General features: G+C 40.8%; 1 protein-coding gene across 1 annotated transcript in view; it reads right to left on the bottom strand.

Annotated features, from left to right (window-relative positions):
* whrnb (whirlin b) overlaps window positions 1-25,333 on the bottom strand; it is a 62,314-nt gene that overhangs the window by 18,072 nt on the left and 18,909 nt on the right. Inside the window, exons 2-5 of the mRNA XM_070834370.1 lie at window positions 17,544-17,720; window positions 11,371-11,496; window positions 4,054-4,328; window positions 2,315-2,351 (exon numbers count right to left, since the gene is read on the bottom strand). Coding sequence (XP_070690471.1) covers window positions 2,315-2,351; window positions 4,054-4,328; window positions 11,371-11,496; window positions 17,544-17,720 — 615 coding nt within the window. The remainder of the gene's footprint in view (window positions 1-2,314; window positions 2,352-4,053; window positions 4,329-11,370; window positions 11,497-17,543; window positions 17,721-25,333) is intronic.

Raw genomic sequence — 25,333 nt, 5'->3', positions numbered from 1 at the left:
ATCCAATTTTATTTCTGATATATTGTAGCTGTAACGCTTTGTAGCTGAAATGAGCTCACAAGATTCTCATTGACATTATATTCACAGAGGGATCAGTATTACACAGTGTCTACACAGGATTCATGGTGAAAGCAGTGTAGGTCCATGTTTTGGCAGTGCTCAGAGAACACAGAACCACTGTGGTTAGGCGCATAAAAAAGGGAGTTATTACTTGCATCCATGAAATATGAGCCTTAGTAGACAGCATTAGCGATTAAAATGTACAGTAAATGTCTGCTGTCAGTTACTCAGTAAAAACCATTTGGCTGACAGTGCTTTCAGCGCCTCAGGAGCTGCTGCTGACAGACAACTGGTTCTGAGATCAGTGATGGGTGAATGGGGGTTGGAGTCGGTGCAGAGCACGTCAGTAGTGCATACGTGCTGCTCACATCTCATTTTTGATGTGGATTCCAAGTAAGTTTCCCCTGAAATTGTAACAGTAAGAAAGGTTGATGGTTGATTTAATCATTTGCAAGAAATAAATTAAAATATATATCATTTCAAAGCAAAATGATTAGTTGTTTGCCAAAATACTTAACTAAATAAATAATAACTAAAGTGAGTACATTCATGGTGACTCACTCTGTGTCAGTCTCAGCTAACAACCAAGACATAATAGTAATCTTGGTAGATCTTAATAAAATTATTGTCTCTTTTGTTACACATCTCCTTACTGGAGACCCACTCAGACCTCGCTGCTGTCAGGGTATGTGGACGTTTCATTAAATGATAACTTCAGTATTTTTAAACCTGACCAGTTGGTACAAACGGTTTATCAATTGGTCCAGCAGATCACTTCGGCTGCTTCAGCTTGCTTCAGGGCTGCAATGTTATCCTTCTTAGCAACTGTGCCCATCAAAGCACATCCACTAAAAGTCCTTGTTTTTGCCCCTGACAGGCTAGATTGTTATGCAAAGTGTCTGACAACATTAATAAAAGATCACTACAGAAACAGACGTGACACGGTGGCCATCAACGGCTGTGCACTTTGAAGTACTTCAGTAATGGATTCAGCCATTGTAGTTCGGTTTAATCACATTTAATCAAATTAGAATCCAAAATCCAGTTTGGAATCACCACATGGATTTAGCTCTCAACATTTTTAAGATCTGTACTTTTTGTCATCTTAGAGGGTAGAAACGTGTTGAGCGTCAGCCTGAGGATTGTTAACTTGTTTCGACAACCGGAAAATGAGATCAGGCGCGGAATATATGAAATACTGATTAAATGTTCATCTGATATACTGGAATAACAATGGCAACATGCTTACTTGCACGGCCAACTTTTCATAAGCTATTTAACTGTTTCTGTAAACCTATTCAGAGAAGGGTGTTAAAGGGAAATGTCCATCACAGAGGCTCACAAAGGAGCCAACGTGTACACATCCTACATTTCATTGAGTCGTGTTGGCCCACATATCAAGCATAGGTTGATAATTGGTTGATTCGACTCCTGATGAGAGGCAAGTGAAGGTGAACAATGTAAATGTTATACAAGCTGCACATACAACAGGAACTGAAAAACAAATGTCTCCAAGTGACCACATGCACAAGGAAGCATACAGCTGAAGCTGTGATTAAATCGTCCATATGGTATGAATGAAAATTCTGAAATGCAGCTAAATCATTTCACCAAAGAAGAGTCAAAAACACTTCGCTCACTCTCAATATTCAGAGTGTAGATACTGGTTACTGGTTCATACTGGCTACACTTTTCAAACTTTGGGCTGAGGGAGGATTTCATGTCATTCCAAGTCAAGTTCAAGCTACAAGTTACAAGCTATCAGTGCTTCAGTCAAGTTCAAAGTCTTCTTTGATTTTTCTCGAGTCAGTTGAGTCTGACTATAGTCTTACCTCTGTTCAGGAGTTAGAAAAAGAATATCACTATGGAGGGTTTGCTTACTTGCTTACTTCTACTTGCTTTACTTTACTTAAATAAATACTCAGTATGATGCATCACTTTACTTGGGAGTGCACAAAAAGAGTAACTTGTGTTTAACTACTAATGAAGAACGTAGTCAGTACGTCTTATCATAGATATTCATGAAATCATTTTGACCTCTTGAGTTATTACTATAGTATCTCCCAGACAGTAACCCACCACTATCTACTGCATAGTGCTCTATTTGGAGGTATCCAGGAACTACTCATTAATGATCAGGCTATTCCTTGCTTGTTCCTTCATAACAACCACATTTTTGTGTACCATATTGTAAAATGTTATCAATTAACTCTTTGTACATAGAAAGCAGTAAAGCAAGGCTTGTAATTCTCACCTTTCCTAATACAGGTGTAGCTCTAGCAGAGGATGGCCTGCAACACAGAAGAAAACAATGCATGACATATTTTAGAAACACATTTTTCCTCAGTTACATTCATCCCACAATCAGGTTGAACCACAAGCAACATATAAAAGTAAAAGCGTCAACATAAATGCTTGCATGTCTCATCAATTCGTTGGTATATGTAGAACATTATAAACACAACAACATCGCAGCCTCGCCCAGACTGAGGTGGGACAGAGGCATTGTGAGTTTAATGAGGTGTGGAGCTAAGAGCCACCTTCTATGATGTCCAAGGCAGCAGCAGGCAGAGAAATTTATATTTCTCCAAAATCTGAATCAGGGCCAGCTCCATTAGGGCTGGGAGACAGATGGATGAGGGAGAGAGAGGGGAGTCTCCACACATTGCTTTGCTGTCAGACACAATGGAGCCACCAACACAATCCTCCACTGCAGGGAAAGGTTTTCATTTCCTGGACCTGCACAACAGACACTCAGTAATGTTCATTAATGGAGCTTCCAATTTTGATCACAGGACTACCATATGGCAATGTTTCTAGTTTTGCATGAAGTGAACTGAAAGAATTGGTCTAATCAGATCTGAGCAGCCACTGCTAGCCACAGCAGGGTTCTGAGGAGCAGTGTAGTGTTGGGTAACCAGCTGGGTTATTGCATTCTGGATGAGTTGCAGAGGTTAGATGGCAGAAGCAGACTAGCCAGGAGCAAGTTGCAGTAGGCTAGGCACGAGATGACAAGAGCCTGACTGCATGTATCCTCTTAATATGGAGAATGAATCTGCAGCGGGTTGTCATAAAGAAGTTGGTCACAAAGGGCCGCTGGTCATCTGGTGTCACACCGGAGTTCCTTGCAGTCCAAGCTAGGGACACTAGATGCCTTCCCTGGAAGGAAGAACAGCTCAGTCTTGTCTTGGTGATGTGCACATGTTCACTGGAAGATGTCAGCAGGACACACAGAGATTCATGGTGCCACCGGGGAAGAGAGAGGTCAGCCTTTAAGTTACAGCTTAACTGTCTTTTCCCTGTTTTGTTTTTTTTTGTTTCAGTTCAATGCAAAACCAAACATATATAACCACTGTTTGTGAGGCCGATAGCACAATAACCACTTCTATCTTTGGAAGTACCTTTAGAGATGGAGTTGGCGTTCATCCAAGTGATTTCCACTTCTCTATGTGCTCAATAGGGAGCAACTGACATGTGATGTGTGCTACTGAAAAAGGTGATGCAGGAAGTTGATAGCAGTCTTTCACAATATCCAGCAGCATCTCAAACTTGCAGAAGCAAACATGTGCAACCCAAGCTGACCAGTGACAGTGCTTGTGGTATCCTTGTAGCTGCAGTAGCCCTGATGTGTCTTCATAGTTTCAAGAGTCGCATGTGAGCTATGGTGCAGCCATAGCACTGCTGTTGTAACCGCATACACAACCATGATGATTTGGAACAAACAGCTGATGTGGCTTTAAGGTCTTTCAAAGTTTTGTCAATATAATGAACACCTCTAATTTAGTGCAAGGTAAAGGTGTTTAGTCACAGGAGCTTCCCCAAGTACCTTAGTAATTAACAATAATTAACAATTTGTGGATACACATTTCTTTTGTCTAAGGAAAAAATAGTATTTGACCCAGTTCTATAAACCACATGGGGGAACAAGCACAGCTCAGATTCAGTTACTTTCTTTGGGCAAATATTCATTCTAACTGAGTAAAATGCACTCACCTTGAACTGCAGGCACTGACACTGACACTGGCGTGACCCCCAGCATTTACATTGGGGTTGGTGACCAAACTCGGGTTAGCTGTAGCATTGGTCTCAGCTATGGCCTGACTGCAGATCCATTTCGTCTCATCCACCACTGTGCGTGCATGAGGCAGACGACCCACATCCCTCACCTTCATCAGCAGGTGCCGTCCTGTTTTAAGGATGTGAACTGCCTCATCGTGGGAGATAGTGACAAAGCTCTGACCGTTCACTTCCAGGACCTGGTCACCCACCTGCAGCAGAGCAGTTTAATTAAAAAGAAGCACTACACTCTCATCTCATCTCGTCCACGTAGACCAACTGAAGACATACCCAGAAATCAAGGTAGGGCAAGATGGATCTAAATGCATCTTCACTCTGGGTTACAAGCGAAGGCAATACTAAATATCAGCCATCATTTATATATCCAAAGATTTTATAAATAGTCACATGTAGCCTAGAATGCTGTATGGTGTTACCAGCGCATCAGTATATGTAAATAGCCCTGACTTAATGCTAAGTGTGATGTAGATGTCCCTTCTGCTGGTTGGCCTCTTTAACCTACAACCTGTGCTCCTCTGTGGTTTACTTTATATGGAAAAACTTTGGCTGTACTTTGATTGTAGGATAACATACTGCACCTTCCTTTAAGAAACTGCAGAACACTGCACAACAGCAGCCACTGACAGAACAATGGATCACATCCAAAAGATAGTGTGGCTATTTCCAGACTTTGCACCACTATTAATATGACTAATTTTTGAGTTTGGCTAGGTTTGTTTTTTGTCCATATTTGTCCTGTATCCATGAGTACCTCATGCTAATTGAAGGTAATCATCGTTTGGGAGTTGAATGCTAAAACAATGAATGCACATGTGAGTAAAGAAGCTCTTCCTTGGGCAACAGCTCTTTTCAGAAACACTGTGCCTGTTACATAATTCACTGTCAGCAGGTTTTATATACACTATTCCTTTGACTGTCTCAATGAAAACAGTTCTTTGAGCCCCTGGTATATCTAGGTCCACCACTATTACAGCAATACAGCACAGGGCCCAACACCCATATACTGACACGAATATCTCTGCCTTCTCTTTAAGGTTATGCATGCACCACTATACGTGTCCTGCATCCCAATCCCTGATTCAGACAATATTTGTTTCATCGTCATAACTCGAGGGCCTAGATTTAATACCAAACAAGGAGTGTGAAATCCAAGGTCGTCTCAACTTTCCCAACTCGAGTTGTATGCAGGGTGCCACACACAGACACAAACACACTTAAACACTAATGCTGCACTGAAGCTAATTATCCTCCTTAAGATACCCAGACAATAGGTGAGGTCCTGGCTCACACGGTGTCAGAGGAGAATATCACAGATAAGACACTGAATATTATTCATCACCAGACCACAAGAGAAGAGAACCAATCAGTGACAGTCACTGCTCTGTGGTCTGAGAAAATAGTCACGGCTTGTTTGTAATCAGTTCCCCTTTTCTATTTCATAATCTATAGTCTTTCTTTCTCTTTACTGTGAGACATGTGGGTCACAGGGTAGTGCTGATGTTATGAAACCTTTTACATTAAGTATAATTTTGCAGGTGGGTTTTTATGGGTTAACTTTAAGTAAAGTGAAAACGTATACAATGGAAGCTAAAACAAAAATAACGAAAACGACTGGCATTGTCTGTCTGTGCAGTTTCGTCTGGAGTGAGATATCTACCGCTATAAACTAGAGTGACATGAAAAGTACCATGCATATTCATGGTCCCTACAGGGTGATTCCTCACAAAATATTTCAACAAGGCTCTAGTTTCTCTGTGGTTGTACAGTGGTGCTTTGAGATAAATGCTAACCTCAGTGTTATTATATCCCCACAGAGACCATGTCAACATGCTGATGTTTAGCAGGTGTAATGTTTTCACTCTCTTAGTTTAGCATGTTAGCATGCTACCATTTCCTGATTGACTAAATACATTGTACAGCTGATGCTGACAGGAATGTCTTTAGTTTTGCAGATATTAGGCACATGGAATTTGCTGTAGATATTTGTGATAAGCTGTAGATATTCATAATATTCATAAGAATAAAATAAATTAGTACCCCACTAAAATGTACCCCCCACCTAGTGCCACAATCATGCAATAAAAAAAAACAAACATGAAATATTAAAGCCCATCCAGGATAATCCCACTTCATTTTGAGCACTAGCATTAGCTTTTCTCTTGTGCCATACTCAAGACAAAATGTCAAATATGAGAGATGGATATCACCTGATCCAGTGTCCCATGGACTTTGCTGAGCACATTGATGCTCTCAAAGGGATGAACCCTTTAGAATTTAATGACCTATAGCAAAGGGGAGGCACAAGCATGCTTCAAACAAAGTGCTTGTCAGATTGTCAAACAGCATCTGCAGTTCCTTACCCACTCTCTCTTTCCAATAATGGAATTGCAAGAACACAAGCAGTTTAACCTTATTAAAACAACAATCAGACAACCTGTATTCCATTATTGGGAGCTGAGAAGTGTGTGGAGGTGAGAAAGTAGGTGAGTTGAAATTCCTCACTAAAGCTCTCTTTTATCATTCTTCACAGCATCATCTATGGCTGTTTTAATTGAAAATCAACTTTCCTGTGCCATGGTTATTTGGTAAGGCTCTAAGATCTGAAAAATATCATTACATACCATAGAGAGGTTAACAATATTTACATGTAGCATCATATTTGTTCAAGAATCAGTCAAACAAGTTAGTACTAAAGTTCCACAGAGCTGGGGGGATTTGAAACAGATTAAAACAGAATGGTCAAAACATTTCAAACCCCCCCAAAGGGAACACACGTGCCCGTTTACTGTCTTTGTCTTTAAAGCACCATACCCCAGTTTGTGACACAGTTTTTTTGTAATAAAATTCCAATCCCATATGAGGTAAAGATAAAGTTAGACCTCATGACTAGTAAACTGACCTTTACTATATGAACAAAATTGGTAAAGTGCCTCATATAATGAGGATTGGATGCTCCAGGGAACAGTGCAGAAAATAATATGTTTCTGCAAAACCCTGTGATACAGATAGAGGTCATAGCTTATGTAATTTTTACTCATGTCTGCATCACTAATGGTCAACTGCTTCATCTGAGTCATAATACATTGTTAAGTCCTGTAGAGATGATTATTTGAGGATACACCAGTAGAGGACTCATACGCTGAAGTTACAGAGTATCAGTACCGACATCAGTTAGTGGTCAACAGAATTTGTGTCCATATATAAATATATAATATAATAGATAGTATAATAGGGCCTATTTCTAAGGACTGAGATAGCGAAGGATGCAGGAAAACACTTGGGAGTGCTGAAAGCAGCAGAAAAACGGCTCCCACTGTATTACAGCAGGAAGAGTAGAGGCAAAAATGTGTTATTAACTTCTCGTCTGCTCGTCTCCCCGGACCACCATGATCATGTGATGCAGATGCAGCTTCAATGAAACTCTATAACTTTGCCCTCTGAGGATAAGACAAACCTTGATTTACATATTTTGTTGATGATTATTCACAAACAGGGACATGCTCAAGACGTTGTCCCACTACATTCTTTGGCTGATTTGATTCTGTAAAAAAAATTACAAATAATTATTACAATAGAAATAGATACACTATATGCTAAGGAATAGGAGGTGCCACTCTTTGCCATTCTCACTTGACATGACACCCATGACCTGGGTTAAATATTCTCTCCCCCAACTGCAAGACTTCCACTCACACCCTGCTGTGATAATTTACAAGTTGCGAGTCAGTGAGTTTCATTGATCATTCATGATGAAGTGTGATATAGTGTGTGTGTGTGTGTGTAGGCTGCTGGAGGTGCAATGTATTTGTCCTTTTTACAGAGAGAGGGCAAATTACTATTTTCAGCAGCAGGAGGAGTTTGCTGGCATGCAGTGGCCCCCAGGTGGTTACAGCGAGAAAAAGAGTGGCTGTTAATGACCATATCATTGCCAGCCTAAGCTAACGCGAGAGGGGATGACACTAATTAAAGATCAAGTCATAGCATGTGATACTGGGATAGAGCACACAAACACGCACACTGTCGGAAAAATAAGTAAAGGACATCTGCTCTGAGAGGCCAAATTCAAATAATATTCAAAAAATATTTCTCATCCACACCAGCTTGTGAAATTTTATTAAACAATACATACACGGAACCGAACTTGCTCTTCAGATTCGTTCATTGGTTCAGATTTCTAATCTGGCGTCAAAGAAACCTCTCCAAGGTTAGGAAAGCTTCTAATGGAATGGATTTAGAGCATATTTATATCACTTTCCGGTGGACTTGGCCGAGCATTTCAATCTCATAAAGTAATGAACAGACAACACTAAGTGTCACTGTGTTGCACAAATATAAATGAGTAATATGACTTTCAGCCAGGCCTGTTCACACAGAGCTGCAATGATGGATCTGCTACTTTTCCAGAAATGCTGAGTTCAGGAATATTTAACAGCACAATTTCACACTATGTAAAAGGGTTCAGTGCTGCCTTCCAATTCATAACAGCAAAACTATAAATCTTAAAAAGTAATTTAATTTAGTATTTTGTCCTTAAATGAACCCAGTGAAAAGCATTTGCAGTATGGTAAAGTTGTATTGTATTTAGCCTTTGGGCCTACAGGTGGTCTTCTGAGAAACATGATTTTGCTCATTAGATTTTGATACAACATTCCTTGTGTAAGCAGGAATTTTAGCCCAACAGTGAACAAAGAACTGGAAGCTGGAAAGGTCACCAGAAACATTCAGAGAAACATTCATCATCTAGAGACCTTGAATGTCCACAACATTTTCTATGGTGTCTCCCCAGTGCTTACTGTCCAACCAATAGCCTTGAACAGGCTTGAAGGAGGGGCAAAACATATGAATTGTGCAAATGGGGATGACAGCCCACACTTTTTGGTAGTTTTCTCCTCAAAGGACTTCATGGTGTCACTCAAAAGGGACTGAACTGTGAAGGATCTAAGAGAAATGTTGGGAAAAGTTCAAACCCTGAATGCTTTCACAACCCCACAAACTTGGTCAGTCGCTGCATGAGTATGCTGCTTCCACTGTCGGATTCAGAAAGTTACCACTTCTGCCTCGGCACATGGTTAATGGTGAATGGACTGGGGAAGAATATGATCAAAACCGTCATTCAAAATAAACGTGTAGTATTTCAAAACATTTACATTTGTTCATCAAATTAAAGTTATTTCAACTTCCTTCACTTCCATCATAAAAAATTCTTAGGGCATGAGCTGGTATTACTTTTAATAGTAACTCAGCAGTATGGAATTCAGGTAGTGATTTGTCACAAACAAATGAAATGTATATGAAATGAAATACAGAAAACAAACAAAATATGTTGTCAGTCAACGCTTTTCTGATCAGTATCAACATTTTTGTGGCTCGCCAGGTTAATTAATTAATAGCAATTCCTCATTTTGTTAATAGAAAACATGATTCAGTCACCATTACATTTCCATTGAAAACCAATTTACTGTTGCAAATCAGTTCTATTTAAAGAAAATTTCTAGGAGACGCAGGTAGATGATCACCTGCTGCACTCATTTACCGCCACACCACTGGCAGACAGAGATGGAGGGATGGATGTAAACAGGGGAGGAGGGATGGTTTTCCAGGAAATGGTACACAGCCTTTTTCTCCACCTGCTGCTCCCACTGGCAGGATCACTAAACGTGGTGCAGCCAGATCACCACACACAGACACAGACACTGTAGAGATGGGAACAGCTCTCATTCACAAACAATGAATAGCTGCAGAGTAGCAGTGAATGGAGGCACATCTGTGAGTAGAAGTAGAGAGTAGAAGCGAAAAACATCCACCATTTCCTTTGACATGCACCTCCTCTCTTTCAGCTCTTTCAGTCTCTCGACTCACTCCCTTTTTTCCTGTTTTTACATTTTCTGTCACAGTATGTCAAAAGCTCCAGTTCTGCAGCATGACCAGCCAATCATCAATGATACATAAACTCATCTCTCTCTGTCAAAGAAAATCAGAAATGTCACACTCCATCTTTCAAGGGACAACATTTGAATTTTTAGAATGCCTTTCAAGCTCTGGATTTTTGATCTTCCTTTTCTCTGTGTATTTTTCGAAGGTGTCCCAATTAGTTTGGACTAGTAAGGAATCAAACCATAATAAATAAATAAAATGTGATGGTTTATTTTTATCCCCAAGTAGGGCATGGTGTAATATTATCATGAAAGCCATATTGAGGTTTCAACCATATTGTCTACAGGTAGGAAACACTAGCATCTGTTCTTCTTGCCTCAGGCAGGATGAAAAATAGCAGTTAGAGTGGCCTGCTTGTTGAAGCAGAAAGTTGACCTAAAGGCACACATCAGAGATATAGCATGGCTAGTAAAGCATTTTTGCAAGCCTGTCGTGGCAGCGTTGTCAGCTGCCTGACTGAGGCTGTAAGGCAGGTAGCAGATGGTAGCAACACTAACAGGTTTAGCGGTCTAACGGGGAGCAGGTGGCAGGAGTGCTAACAGGTTCATCACAATCAGATAGCAGATGTCTTTGATGATAGCTGGCACAGTGATATAAATCTTCACAACTCATTTAATCCATGTCTAAGAGTCACAGAACCATCCCAGAGTTATCTGGTTGCTGAGAAAGATAGAAAACCACATCGAAGTGGAAAGTGGATGCTGATAGATAGATAGATAGATAGATAGATAGATAGATAGATAGATAGATAGATAGATAGATAGATAGATAGATAGATAGATAGATAGATAGATAGATAGATAGATAGATAGATAGATAGATAATTGGATAGATCTCAGTAATTGGATTATCTCTACATACAGTACCTGCGAATCTGATATCCTGGCCATTGTGTACATTACTGTAACTTCAGCATATTACCATTTTCATTGTGAGCATGATTAGCATTTACCTCAAAGCACCTCACATTCTCACACAGAAAGAAAAGCTGTAAATTAGTAAATAGTAAATAGTAAATAGTTGGAAGCATTTTACAGTGTGGCAAGTCTGGAAGCACTGATCTGAATTAATCCCATGGAAAGATTTTAGTTAATGTGGGAATGTACTGGCCAAACATAGTAACGGAGACAAAAATGGCTTTAGTAAAACCTAGAACCATTTATTCTTAGATGACATCGAGTAATGATCCTAAACATCTCAAAGATCTCAATTCTCATTAAATTGGGCATGTTGGACAGGTTTTGTAGTGTAATTTAACAGTGAATGAAGACAGGTTTGGGTTGAGATTTTTTTGGGTACCTTTAGTGCACCAGCGTCTGCAGCAGATCCAGGGTCCACTCCAGTAATGTAGATCCCCAGCCCATACTCAGCACCGCCCCTGATCATTAGACCCAAAGAGCGACCATCATCCATATTCAGGTTTACCTATTGGGGAGACATGACATTCAGATCCCTCAGTGTTGTCAATAAACCAAACCATTCAGCGGTTCACATTAACATTGTGTTAGGCACTCACAGGGGTCATGCTTTTCACGTTAAGGTGAGGCACCTCATTTAAAATGTGGATATGTATTTCTCCATAGTTATGTTATACAGGAGTGCTATACTCTGGTCAGGAAGCTAAGCGCTGTTAGTAAGATGGTGGACGAAAACAGTGGGGACTGCAGATAATGGGGGGGGGGGTTTGCAGCTGATTGTGGAGGGTTTTAAATTTGGGGCCATGTTATCCTGCTCAAAAATGATGAATTATTCACTTTGGATTAGGAATTGGTTTGCTCTCAGTGTGAAGTAAGTTCAAGTTTGAGACGAAGCTGGGGAGTGAGATCATTTTAAGCCTGAAGGTGAAGCTCTCAATTAGCCAGGTGATCTACATTCTAACCCTTGCCTAAGGACATCTGCGCTACTTCCCTTCACCTGCTGCCACCATACCCTGGATAAATGGGTACAGGGTGGAGGACAAATGGTTAGATAGATAAATGGTATTGATAATATGAGTCAAGACTAAGAGAATAAAAACACAAAGAGCAAACCAATACACCCAGTGGTCCCTTTATTTGATATTAAACTGGTTGTGCTGAAAAAGGATTGAGGCGCTTACTCTACACATTGTGCATTAAGTGTGTGAAGATTTGGGACTTTATAATACACAAGAATGTTCCTTCTGAGAGAAGCTTTTACAGCAGAGCCACTCTGGAGTGTTCTCTGTCACCACCAAATTGTCAGGGTGCTGCAGCACAGAGTGCACTGCCTTTAATGGGAAGGAGGAGAAGTGACTGAATTGATCATGACTGAAGTCAGGGTCATCACACCTCCTACATCAGCACTGTTTTCAAACTGCATCACAGGAGTGCGCCAGCTTACTTCTGCCTCAAAATGACCAAAACAATGTGCTCCATACATTCACACTCTTGACCATGTGCCACTGGTTACTATTCACTGAAAGCTTTTAGGAAAATTCTCCCTGCAATATATCATGTAAAATAATGTAAAATAATAATACAAACAGAATAAAATACAAAGGAATAGTATGAAAGACTTGGCTAGAATTTTAGTTTTAAAAATGTTAAAATTACCTAAAAATATCAACAGAATGTGAAGAAATACTAGTATTGGTGTTATGTTATGTGTATCTATGTACTGTGTTGCAGAGATTGCTGCTGAAGTTATCATGCTAACCAGCTAGCCCCAACCCATACTGTCGCGTAATACCACTCTGTACCTCAGGGGCAATTGTGAGTCACTGTAGCGTCCAGTCAGCCCTCAGTCCAACAGCAAAGGTCAAAAAAAACATTAACCGTACTGAAAAACATTCCAGATGCAGCAGCCACAGCTCCTTCAAACACCACTATATTTCTGTTTTAATGTTATTTTTCAGTTTAGATTAAGAGTAGTGGACTTTTGAATGAAACAAAACGGGCCACAGACTGTATTGTGCCCACATCTTTACAAAGACTTGGCTTCATCTCAGCGCTCTGGAACAGCCTCCTGCTCTTCACTGACAGAGAGGCGGACAGAGGCAGACTCTGTGTTGCTTGGAGCTCAAATCCAGTAAGGATGATCGGCAATGTTTCCCAGATGTCTAGCTTTGTGAAGATGAAGATGGTGACGAAGGTGATGAATATTATCACCATTATCCTGAATCTGCTGTTTACAATCTCATAGATGCAAATTCCAAAAATGCACTACATTATTACCTGGGTATATTTGGGTGTTTAAATGTATATATGTATATTTTAAAAAAACAATTTTTTAATTCTATTCTATTTTATATTTTATTTTATATATTTGTAAGTCATTATTATCAGGCTGCCCCAATAAGTCCTTAAAGACTCTCCAGCTGGTCCAGAACGCTGCTGCTCGTGTTCTGACGAGAACTAAAAGAAGAGACCACAATTCGGGGGACTCCTATGGTGCACTGAGCTCCTCTATTCTCTCTCCTCCTCTTCCTCTCCATCATTATGTCTCATGTCAGTCAAATGTCTGCCTCTAACTTGCTATCTTCCCCGGAGCCTTTCTGTGCTTTCTCATCTCTCAGGTTCCTGTGGATCCTGTGGATCCTGTGGATCCTGGTCCTGGCCCTGCTGATGTGGTTCTCTGGTTCCTGTGGGTCCTGGTCCCGGTCCCGCTAATGTGGTTCTCTGGTTCCTGTGGATCCTGGTCCTGGTTCTGCTGATGTGGTTCTCTGGTTCCTATGGATCCTGGTCCTGGTCCCGCTGATGTGGTTCTCCATCAGCCAATGGATGTGCGTCTGTCCAAGGCTACAGCCTGTCCGTCCTTGGGAGCTGGATCTCTCCTTCACTGTGGTGCTCCCGGAGGTTTCTCTTTTCCCACTGGGTTTTTTGAGTTTTTCCTTCCCGAAGAAGGAGGGTCATAAAGGGCAGGTGATGCCTCGGACTGATCCACCGGACTGATCCATTGGCCTCATCGACTGCTGGACTCTTTATTAGATTGTTTGTTCGCTTAAACTTCTTGTTTATTTCAGTGAACTTTGTAAAGCACTATGAGACACTCTGTTGTGATATTGGGCTATACAAAATAAATTGAATTGAATTGAATTGAATATATTCAATCAGTTCTATTATAAAATGAATTATCTGTATACAGTATGTTCTATGTGTGTGTAGCATGAAAGGGCTACACTTTCATTTTCATTTCATTTTGTTGTACAATCCTGCTTTGCAAAATTACAGGTTGTAAATATTTGGCTATATTTGGGGAGGAGGATAGTGAATGGAAGAAAGTGAGAGGAGGAAGCAAGATGCTGGCCCCTATTTTTTTGGCTTAATTTCCCACATTGCACCTTCAAATGTCAACAAGCATTTAATAATATGTACCTTGAAAATATATGTCTGTGCACTATGATATATTGGAATTCCAGTTTCCCTAGTAGAGAATGATCTTGCTAGAAAAATAAGTTTGATGTCTGAGGCGGAGCTGGTGCAGAACATAGGTACAGAGTTTCTCCTTAGCAGCACAGTTGAGTGTTCCCAAGCGGCCAGCTTGGCAAACATCACTGAGCTCCTCTGTAAACTCTGAAGTGCCCAGAGAACATAATGGCGACTATTGTTAACGGAGAGAAAAAAGGGCAATTGTCACAGTCCATCTTCTGGTTAACCCTCCTCTCAGTAGTTTTCCACTCACCTGCCAGCCACTCCCACCAATCAGCCAACTCTCACCTGTTCCACGCACCTTCTACTGATCACTCATTAAGCCAGTATTTAAGCCTTCACTACTCACTCACTGCCAGATTATTCTTCACTCCTCGAAGACTCTCTAGCGCTCATTCAAAGACTAATCAGCTACTCCCGATCACTTCTTCTTACTACTTCTTAGTCTCACCGCTAGGTGGAGTAACTATCTTGAACGAGGCAGCTTCTCTATAAAATGAGTAATAGAAGAAGAAATGTGCTACAGGTGACCCAAAATGGCAGAATTAAGGAAACGTAAGAGAGCAAGTGAGAGTAGAAAGTTTGAGACGCAGTGTGCGATGAGAGCACAGCTAATAACTAATGAAGATCACTTCTGCATTACGGAGGAGCTGCTGGATGTTAGCAGGCTAAAGAGCACCAGGACGGGTGAGGATGTTTTTGAAGCTGTGCCAGGTGCAGTTGGCATGATGGGACTTAAATGGGACGAGCTGTGTGGAGGTACGACGGATGGAGCTCCAGCTGGGACAGGCGAGCGCAAAGGAATCTACGATGTCCGCCGAGGGGCAAGAAAGTGGAGGTAAGGCTGTTAATTCGAGCAGCAGGGCTCTAGCACAGACTATTCCAAGCTTCCCTCTCTGATGCTGGGGCTGGGGTGGGCCTGGCCTGGCCTGCTCTACCATTCTCATGTGCGCTGGCTAAGTCGTGGCTCTGTGCTGCAGCGGTTTCATTCCCTGGGATCAGAAATGAACCAGTTTTGAAGAGAGAAGGACCTCTTCATGAGCTCAGTGATCCTCTCTGGTTGGCATTTTTAGTGGATCTCACTGATCACCTGAACAAGAGCCTACAAGGCAAAGAGCAGCTTGTACCACAACTAATAAATGAAAGCCCTCTAATGGAAAGGCTGCTTTTTTTTCTTGAATCACTTTAATCCACTAGAGGTGAGGCGATATACATCACCTCTAGTGGATTAAAGTTAGCAGCATAGCTCACTTCTAGTGAGTGGCCCATTTATTAGGCATGTTAACTGTTTAAGTTCTCCAGATAAGGAGCCAACAAATCATTGCTCCCTATTTTATAGGACAGGCCATTTTGCCTCTGTATAGTAAGAGTTTCTCCAGCCTCTAACCAGAAACTCCACTCCTCACCTTTTAATTAGAACTCCTCCAGGGCATCCAAGCTCAACTTAATATGAGCAAATGTAAGCAGTTTTCTGAAGTATCCTCTTGCCCCTGTGGTGTATCAACATTTAATGCCGCAGGCAGAAATCTGTTCTTGGACGGATCACCCTAACTGAATCCCATTCAACTCTGCAGAGCTGCATTCAGAGTATTGGCATCATGGAACTACTTATGCAGCAATTTTAGCCATGGAGCTACAGTAGGATGTACGGATGCATCCTACAATGGCAGTAAGGATATCAATCCCCCTGCCTTGTTTTCTCCACAAAAATGTCTAGCAATGAGACGATTTGAAACTTGTGTCAGCCAAGTGTGTGTCAGGGCAATGCTGTTCTGCCTAAGTGGACCATTGATCTCCTGAGAAGAGCAGACTCAATGATACTGTCTAATTGTTGATGTAATTACCATGAAGACCAGAGTAAACTGAAATCAATTTCTATTGGACTGATCCAGTTTTCCTGATTCAGTTCATGGGTGGAGCTCTGCATGAACAATGCTGAACTATTAGAACTATTATTATTTATATAAACTAACTTTAAAGCATAAGAGCTCCACTGCTGAATCAATCTCTAACCAAAATACGTACTTTCACAGTAATCCTGTAGAAACTTAAAAAGTTTCTTAAAACACAATTAAAAAAAAGCGAGTCACCACAAACTTGCTTATTATTGATCATCGGTTAGACTTTAGAAGCAAAGCTCTAAGTTGCTAATAATACAATTACATATAGTTTTACAAAGGATACCTTAGAGACATACCATGTGATACTGTGCTATAACAAACTTTGACTTGACTCAACTTGACTTCTAGGAGACAGGATTGCTGACTTGCGCTGAATGCTAACGTACAGTACCAGTTTTCAAGAGTGGATTGTTTTTTCTACAAATGTGACTTACAGCCTGCTAATTGATGATCATTTGCTTGTCATTGGCCTATATTTTCACTCTCACATTAAAGATACTCACAGCTGGGCCCCCACACTGTATCACTACATTGGCTCCCTGTAGATTGTGATTTTAAACTGTGTTTAGTTTAAAGCATCAATCAAAGACCACCTGCCACCGAGGTAGGGGGAAGCAAACTGGTTAGTTAACTGTAATTCTAACACATTTATTAGGTAGCTAGGTGATTGATTGACTAAACTTTTCTGTTGTGTTGTAAGATGGATTCTTAATATACTATTAATAAGGGTGAATAGTAATCCAGTCAGAAAGCATGGTAGCAGGTGTTTTTTCACATGTCTTCTTTTGATTCAGTCTTCTGTGGGCTTGTAGTGGATACCTGTTTTCTGTGGAGTCTGTTTTTCAAAATGCCACAACACAAAAGGTCATGATGACTGTCCTCAGAGAGCCATTTCTAGTCCTGACCTGACTATTAGACATGAGCGGGAGGACAATTACAAAAACCTCTATATCATCCCCTGGTAATAAATAGTTTTGAATCTGGCAGATGCCTTTTCAAAAACCCACAACAGTATATTTCCTTTCACAGAGAAGTGTTCACTTTTAAAGTGTGCACTGCACTGTGTGTCTGTTCTTCACAATTTTTTGATTTTGAATTGTACAATGAATTACATCTACTATACCTGCCTTTTATACTGGAAGTTTTTTCTCTTGTACCACCACCATATACATATTGTTCTTACCGTCCTGTCGTCCATGCTGTGCCCTTGCCTCTGGTTGGCCTCCTGGCTATCAGGTGGCGGGGACACGCTCCGGCCCTGAGGGTCCACCCAGCTGTACACATGGTTGGTGATGTAGCCTCCTGGGATCCGACCCATAGAACACACTGACATGGCCAGCTTCTTGCATCCCTTCAGCACCTGCATCACAAGAGGAGGGTCAGGTTGGGAAAGTGCTACAGCAGACCTCATAACACCAGACAACAATGCTTGCACTATCATGTTAAGACCAAATAAACCCAACAGAACCGATGAATATAGTCTTTTGTGACAGAGAATTGCGGCCTTATAAATAAGGAAATGCACAGCACATTTACAGTTTGACAGATTTGGCTGAGAAATGATTGGAAACACTGTCAGTTGAATTATGCAATAAAATGAGTATCTATACTTCAGCTTTTTGTTTTATATATGAGTGATGTAGAAACAAGAGAGTCAGATTCAATTTCCTCAAAATTTGACATGTAATGTTTTGACCATAAAAAATAAAGGATACAGGCTATAATATCTTGTTAGAGACCAACTTAATGCCCCCTGAAATTCTTGTTCTTCTTGGACTAACCTAGACGATATTGTTTGGTGTGGTTACAGCTGAAACAGTGCACACTTCTGACCACACCCAACCACAGCCATGTTCAGTGTTAGATGCTAAACTCGTGCAGGAAAAAAGTATTGCCATTGCATTTCCAGGGAGTCAGGACTTTTGCATACACATTAGAGCTGGGTAGAGCAGTTTAAGTTAGGTGTCACTGGGCAAAGTTTCCATAATCATCTTTCAACATTATAATTCAAGTGGTCTGAGAGAATACTAGACTTCTGCACCTCCTCTTGGCTCTGTTTCCAGGCTTTAGAAAATCTCGTCTGCGATGGGAGATAGCAGGTCCTCTCAGAGAGAGAGCAGTCCTATTGTCTTTTCTACAAATGCAGATGGACATGCGCATCCCTTCAGATGCCTGTGAAAGCCTGATTCAATTGTGGAAACTCTAACTAAAAAGTTACCATTCCAGCATTGCCAACAACTGTCTACACTGCAAAGAAACCAAAAAAAGGAAGACTCACTTATCGAAAGAAAATCTAAAGTCAGTCTGACAATACCCAATAAAATGCAACCTAGAATCAGCAAAGTCTTTCAGAGATAAAAGCTGCTAACTTAATTTTCCTGTAATATCTAAATGTGTTGCAGTTGCTTGTTAGGTTGTGTCATGGATTTATTAAAAGGCCTTATTATGATACACCCATGGGTTGTGTAAGTGGATTTACCATGAAAGAAGCTGATGAGTGGCTAATACTCGAGCCTTTTGTCAACATCTTCTGCCAACGTTAGCCGAAACCTCAGCTGCTTATTCAAGTTCATATTAATGTTATATATAATGGCATCAGGATCACAGTTACAAAGGGGATGATTAAAGCCGCAAGCTTCATTTTCCTGTAATATCTAATTATGTTGTAGCGGTTATGTAATGTAAATCTACCATGAGAGCAGGTGAGGAGTTGCTATGGTGATTGTTGCTAATAGTTTTTGCCTCCTGCTAACTGTAACCAAACGTTGCCACTGTTGTTGCGTCCATGTTGTTTCTGATTCATATAGCTGGCTAATGTAAAATCCTTCAAATCACAGTATATAATATCAAAACACTTTACAGGCCCACGAATTTGCCAGAAAACAGGCATTGCCTCTATATAAGGATACTGGAATCACAATCACGGTTGGAAACTTTAAAGCTGCGAACTTCATTATGAAGTGTGTGAATATTCCCCATCGATGTATAAAGGGAGCTGGATACAGCTTTGTGTGTGGAGATGGGGCTCTGTTCATTCCTATGAAAGTTGCTCAGTGGCGCATGAAGCCAAAAAAGTTTGATAATCTACATTTGTCTAATTGCTATTTGCCCATCCATCACTGGTTGTTAGTGAACATTGAACAATATCTGCACCCACAATCCTCTGCCACCAGCTCAGTTTTGTCTATTATTTGTCCTTATTTGATCTAAGGGTATTATCCCTAACAGTGAGTCTGAGTAACAATGCCCTGCTGTCTGTTGGCACAGATATGTTGTGTTGAACCTTTGCCTGGTGTTGAATCACTGCACCCTTTCATCATCTGTCCTTGAGTGATTTTATACTCCTTTCAGCTCTGCTATTTAAACCACTAAAGCTCCCTTGCCTTGTGCATCTGCTGTCACATCATTTAGTTGTTTTACGAGAGAGGCACAGCATTTGCGGAGGGTTTGAGGCCACGTTGGTGACTATCACTGTGACTCAGACAGGCTCCGGCAGAGACACAGCAAAGACACCAGGAAACAGAGAGAAAAGGGGTCTGAGTCTGGTCTGTATGGAGCAGATTCCTCTCCAGTGCTTATATCTTCAATGAAAACTAGGAAGACGTCTGAACTTTTCAAGACTAAACTAGATAAAAGTAAACTTTAATCATAAAGCTATGATGAAATGTTTGAAAGTTTTATGAGTGTATTGAAAACAAAACAATACAATAACGGACAAAGGGACACATAGGTTAATTACTGTTATAATGCACTGTCACTTAAGGGCATGCTTGCATCAGTGGAATCATTCTCCTCATTACTAAAACAGCACCGTCCCTTGATTTAGATGCTTGATATCTTGCATTTTAGTAATGTGTCTCTGCCCCTAATGTAAGCTAGTTAGAGCGATTCTTGGAGGGGAGAAAGTAATAGACTTATGGGCTAAATTCACCCTCAACCCTACTGACAATGAGCCAAAACGCAGAGCCAAAACAGCTAAGCCAAAAGAACATGCAGGCAAGCATGCTGACATTAAAAACAAACGCTAATGTTAATGTCTTTTTCCAAAAGGCTGCAGGTGGAGGTAATGCTTGTATTACATTCAGAGGGCTGACCATTCAAATCACTTACTGTAGGTCACCGAACCCCATTAGGTGGCCTGCGGACAAGGTCTGGCCCGCCAAAGCCAAAACAAGCCAAAAAACAAATAAATAATAAGAAATGAAATTATGGGGCTAGTTGGGGCTAAGTGTATTTGATGGTTTATAACTTGCTCTTATAATAAGAAAGAAATAGATACCCATTTCAACACAAGACTTTAAGCTTTCCTCTAATGTTGGAATTACAATTACGAGATGTGTTAATGATGAGCAATGCACATGTGAGTGAAAAAAATTGAGAAATTCATCAAAATCAGGTGTTTTCAAAGTTATCCTGGACGGGGAGTTCATTAGTATGAAGAACGTTTATTGTTTTGTGCCTTACAATTTCAAAGGCTTTTTGTTTTACATTTTCTGAAAATCTGTCTAATCCAGCAGTGACGCATCATGCACTTTTCACAATGTTGCTCAAAAACAAAGGGTCTGGAGGATGTATCTTTGCACTATTTTTAGTCAGTGTGATGTTTATCTGAAAACAAGATTTCCGCCTATCTGTATCAGTATGAACACATTTGGCAGTTTCTGAAACATGAAAGCTGCTCACTGCTGCTGCCATTTTCTGTCCCCGTTTCTTTAACTGTCCCATATCATCCCTGTTTTTGGCTCTGTTCTGACGCTCTAGTCCATTGAGTGATCATGTTAGGGCACAGTGACTCACTGAGGGACACTTTAACATGAAGCATGGCCGGACAGGCTGCTATAGCAGGGGTCAGAATTGAGATGGTTCTGCGGCAGAATGGTCCCTGTAGACATTTGGGCAACATGCCACCCTGTTTTTAGATTTTCTTCCTTATTCCCTGCAACTGTCTGTCATTGGCGTTTCATTGTCCCAGAAACCAAGAAAATATCCTGGGTATGTCACAGAGCCCCGACCAGATATAAAAAGTATTTTGAGTATGCAGCTATCAGTGCATGTTTTATGTGATTTATGAAGTCTCTCTAATCACAGTTTTTCTCTCTGCTACAATGCAATAGATGTGTATATATTATCAATAATATTTTTCTGCACAATTGATCTACTTACTGAGGCAGAGTGCTTTATTTTTAAAACCTGCCCCATGCTCTGCTCTCCTTCCTCCAAACAATTTGGTGATGTGAGGTTTAGGGATTGCTGTCTGTGCAGTGTTGATGGATGTTCAGTCTGTGTCTCAGTGCTGCGACTGCGATGTGTCATTCCACTGGTGCTGTGGCCATTAATCAGGGCCTACTGAGCTTCTTTATCACCACCAAAAGTAGCAGACACCCCCAAGGACTGTGCGTGCTGAGTCGATGGGTCGCGATGCTTCATCACACACGTGTTCCTTCACCATCACATCCAGACACACTGGCCGGATTTTTAATGCTATGCACTGTGTTAAGACGTAGCACAGTATGTGTCTACACACATGTACAGTGACAAAACATCAGAGCCCCCAGAGCTGTACAGATGATGAACGATGGACAATGAGTGAGGTGAGACTTCCACCTAAATTCAATTAGACAACCTCACCTCCTCACCAACAAAGACCCACAAAGCAGTCTGAATGAGGCCTTTACCTGTGAGTTATATTTAGCTAAATCAGCTAAACCTCCTCCTGTGCTTTTTATGGACCATGTTCAACATCACACTGATGAACTTTGATCTAAAAACTTCACCTCATCCCATATCTGTCTTCTTAATGATATGCCATATACTGTAGAAAACATGGACATGTCATCCATCCCTGTCCCTGATTTACATGCTCTTTTTAGGCAAGTTTTAAAAAAGGAACCACACCCCAGCATGTACACTAGTATCCAAACTTATTCAACCCTCATTGCAAATTAGGTGTATTGGCATTTACAATTTACAAACTTTCAGCTGTGTTTCATGAACAACTCAAACGAGAACAATTGAAATAGCTCAACACAACTAACATTACAAGCAGTTTCTCCAAATTCAACACAGTCTGCCACTTTTAATGACTACTGCAGTCAAAATTATTCAACCCCCTCTTGAAAAGCATCTTTAATACTTAGTAGAGCACCTTTTTTGTGTCATGACCTGGTGCACACGTGCAAACCTGCATAGCCAGACACCAGGTTCTGACAGGGTTCCTGAGGAATCTTAGCCTATTCCTCATGAGCAACAGCCTCCAGCTCTCTAATGTTCTTGGGTTTGTGTGCTGCAACGGCCTTCTTCAAATCCCACCAGAGATTATCAATGTGATTCAAGTCAGGAGACTGTGACGGCCACTCTAGTATCTTCCAGGACTTTTTCTGAAGCCAAGCCTCGGTGGACTTATGCTGAGATCAATGTCCTATTGAAAGGTCCTATGACGCCGAAGCTTCAGCTTCCTCACAGATGGCATGACGTTGTCTCCTAAGATTTCCTGATACTTGATTGAATCCATCTTCCCCTCCAAATCCTGAAGGTTTTCAGTGCCAGAAGAAGCAAAGCAGCCCCAGAGCATCACCAAGCCACCGCCATGCTTCACTGTAGGCAGGGGGTTCTTTTCAGCATATGCCTAATTTTTCCTCCTCCTGACATACCTCTGATCCATTGACCCAAAAAGTGCCAGTTTTGTTTCATCGTTACACAGAACAGAATCCCAAAAAACATTTCTGGCTTATTTAAATGGTTTTGAACACATTAGACCCGTTTTGTGCTATTGGGTCAGTAGTGGTGTTCGTCCTGGAGTATGGGCATGGAGGCCTTCAGTGTTTAGTATGCTCCTTACTGTAGAAACTGAAACCTCAGTGCCTGCTGCCACCAAGTCTTACTGCAGGTCTTTTGCAGTTTGAGGGTTTTTGGCCTCCTGCCTCCTCAAAAATCTGGTGGCAGCTGTTGATATCTTCCTCTTTCTGCCACATCCAGGTAGTGCAGCCAGTGTTCTTTTAGATTTGAACTTGTGAACTATGCTTCCAACAGTATCTCTAGGAACATTCAGTACCTTTGCTATCTTTCTGCATCCCTTTCCTTGTGTGTGCAAGGCAATGCTCTCCTCTCTTAACAATTCTCTTGACTTACCCATATTTCTAACATGCAACCAAACGTCACTGTGAACAACCCCCCCCCAGCCAGTCCAGGTGATTGACCTGTTCTATCTCAAGCACACCTGATACAACTAATGAGGTCCTTGATTATTTGCATCAGGTGTGCTTGAGACAACACCTGAGTTGCAAATGAGTGCTCTTATGAGGGATTCTATTCAGGGGGTTGAATAATTTTGAGACTGAAGTAGTCATTAAAAGTGTAATTTGTGATGAATTTGGAGAAACTATATACGTTATTATAGTCGTGTTGAGCTATTTATTTTGTTCTTGTTTGAATTGTTCAATTAACACATCTGAGAGTTTGGAAAGCTGTACTAGGCCGACAGACTTTAACTGTTTTCTACATTGTGCTCAGTAATGTCTCCCACAATCCATTGCACCGACGAAAATGGAGGGGCTACTTAGAGTAGTAAATTATTATATCAAGTTGTGAATATAGGATATAGGCTATATGAAGACTTAGTAGAATTAGTAGTTGGATGAATGTTGGATGAACTGTTGGCGGCATACTAAAGTCACAGTTTGATTGACATCAGGTGGTGTGCATTTTATTAATTTTTGTTCATATGAAATGGTGAAGTGTGTTGATTTCTTGTATATTCATTGAAAAACAATTACTAGAACAATATTTTTTAAATGCCATATAGTACACACCATATATATTTGTTAAATATTGCTGTGTTGGGTCACATATACTGATTGGTTTTTAGAGTACGTGAAACCAACAAGGCTGACACAATATGCAAAGACAACTGTCCATCTTTTTTCTCGTGTTGAAGATTATGATTGTGGTCATAAATCCTAAATTTTATTTTGGCTAAATCCATCCATCCATCCATCCATTGTCTGTACCTCTTAACTTCAGGGTCGCAGGGGGCAAGAATCGAAACCAATCGAACCTGACATTGGGCGAGAGGTGGGGTACACCCAGGACTGATCGCCCGTCAATCACAGGGCTATAAAGGGCTAAATATTTTGAATATATATATTTAAATTACTCATCTTGTCAGGTAGTTGGAAAGGTTGAATGCAAAGAACTAACTTAAAATCTATCTAAAATATATAGTATAATCAAAATATTCAAATAGCAGTGTCCTTTACGGCCCTCAATTTGCCAGTAAAGTGCATTTCAGAAATGTATGGTGCTTTGGCTTTGGCTATGAGCCATGCTGATAGTGCCATAATGTGACAGCAGCTGACACAGAGTAGAAAATGAACAGGGATGGACACCCAGAAACAGCGATTCAACCAACAGTCTTTTAACAGCTGCATCATTTGTGTTTTTGTCAGGTATGAGACTGCACACTGTCCATTAACCCCACAAGAACCTGCCTGCACTGGCCCTTTACCAGAGACGATGCATTAACTTGCTCTACTGTTTGCTGAGCCCAAGGCTGAAGTTTGTGCTAGCTTTGACAGGGTACAATTCAGCCTGCCAGCCTTTCAATAACACTAGCTGTATATTAACGCACTCTCCCAGAAAACAGGTTTCACTTCAGTTTGTCTGAGTATGCTAGGCCAGTCTTGTAAACCAATACTGAAGGAGAAACAGTCTAATAAACTAAAAACATTCTAAAATGAAATATCCATCTCGTAAAAATGTGACGCCTACCTTGCGAAGCAATCAATAAGACTAAATTCAAATGTATTGTCCTTTTTACAGGAGAGTTGGCAAATTAAGTCTTTGGCTGACACAGTCACAGCAGTTGCAGAGACATATTTGTAATAATTATGTAAAATAATTATGATAATAGTTGGCAATAAGGGAATGCTTTTCTGCATTCTACATCAGCTGCAGGGGGCTTGTCACTTGTAAATG

Source organism: Pempheris klunzingeri, chromosome 7, assembly GCF_042242105.1.
Source record: "Pempheris klunzingeri isolate RE-2024b chromosome 7, fPemKlu1.hap1, whole genome shotgun sequence".
NCBI classification, from domain to species: domain Eukaryota; kingdom Metazoa; phylum Chordata; class Actinopteri; order Acropomatiformes; family Pempheridae; genus Pempheris; species Pempheris klunzingeri.
Note: the sequence above shows the minus strand (reverse complement) of the source record. Positions and strands in the feature narration are given on the sequence as shown.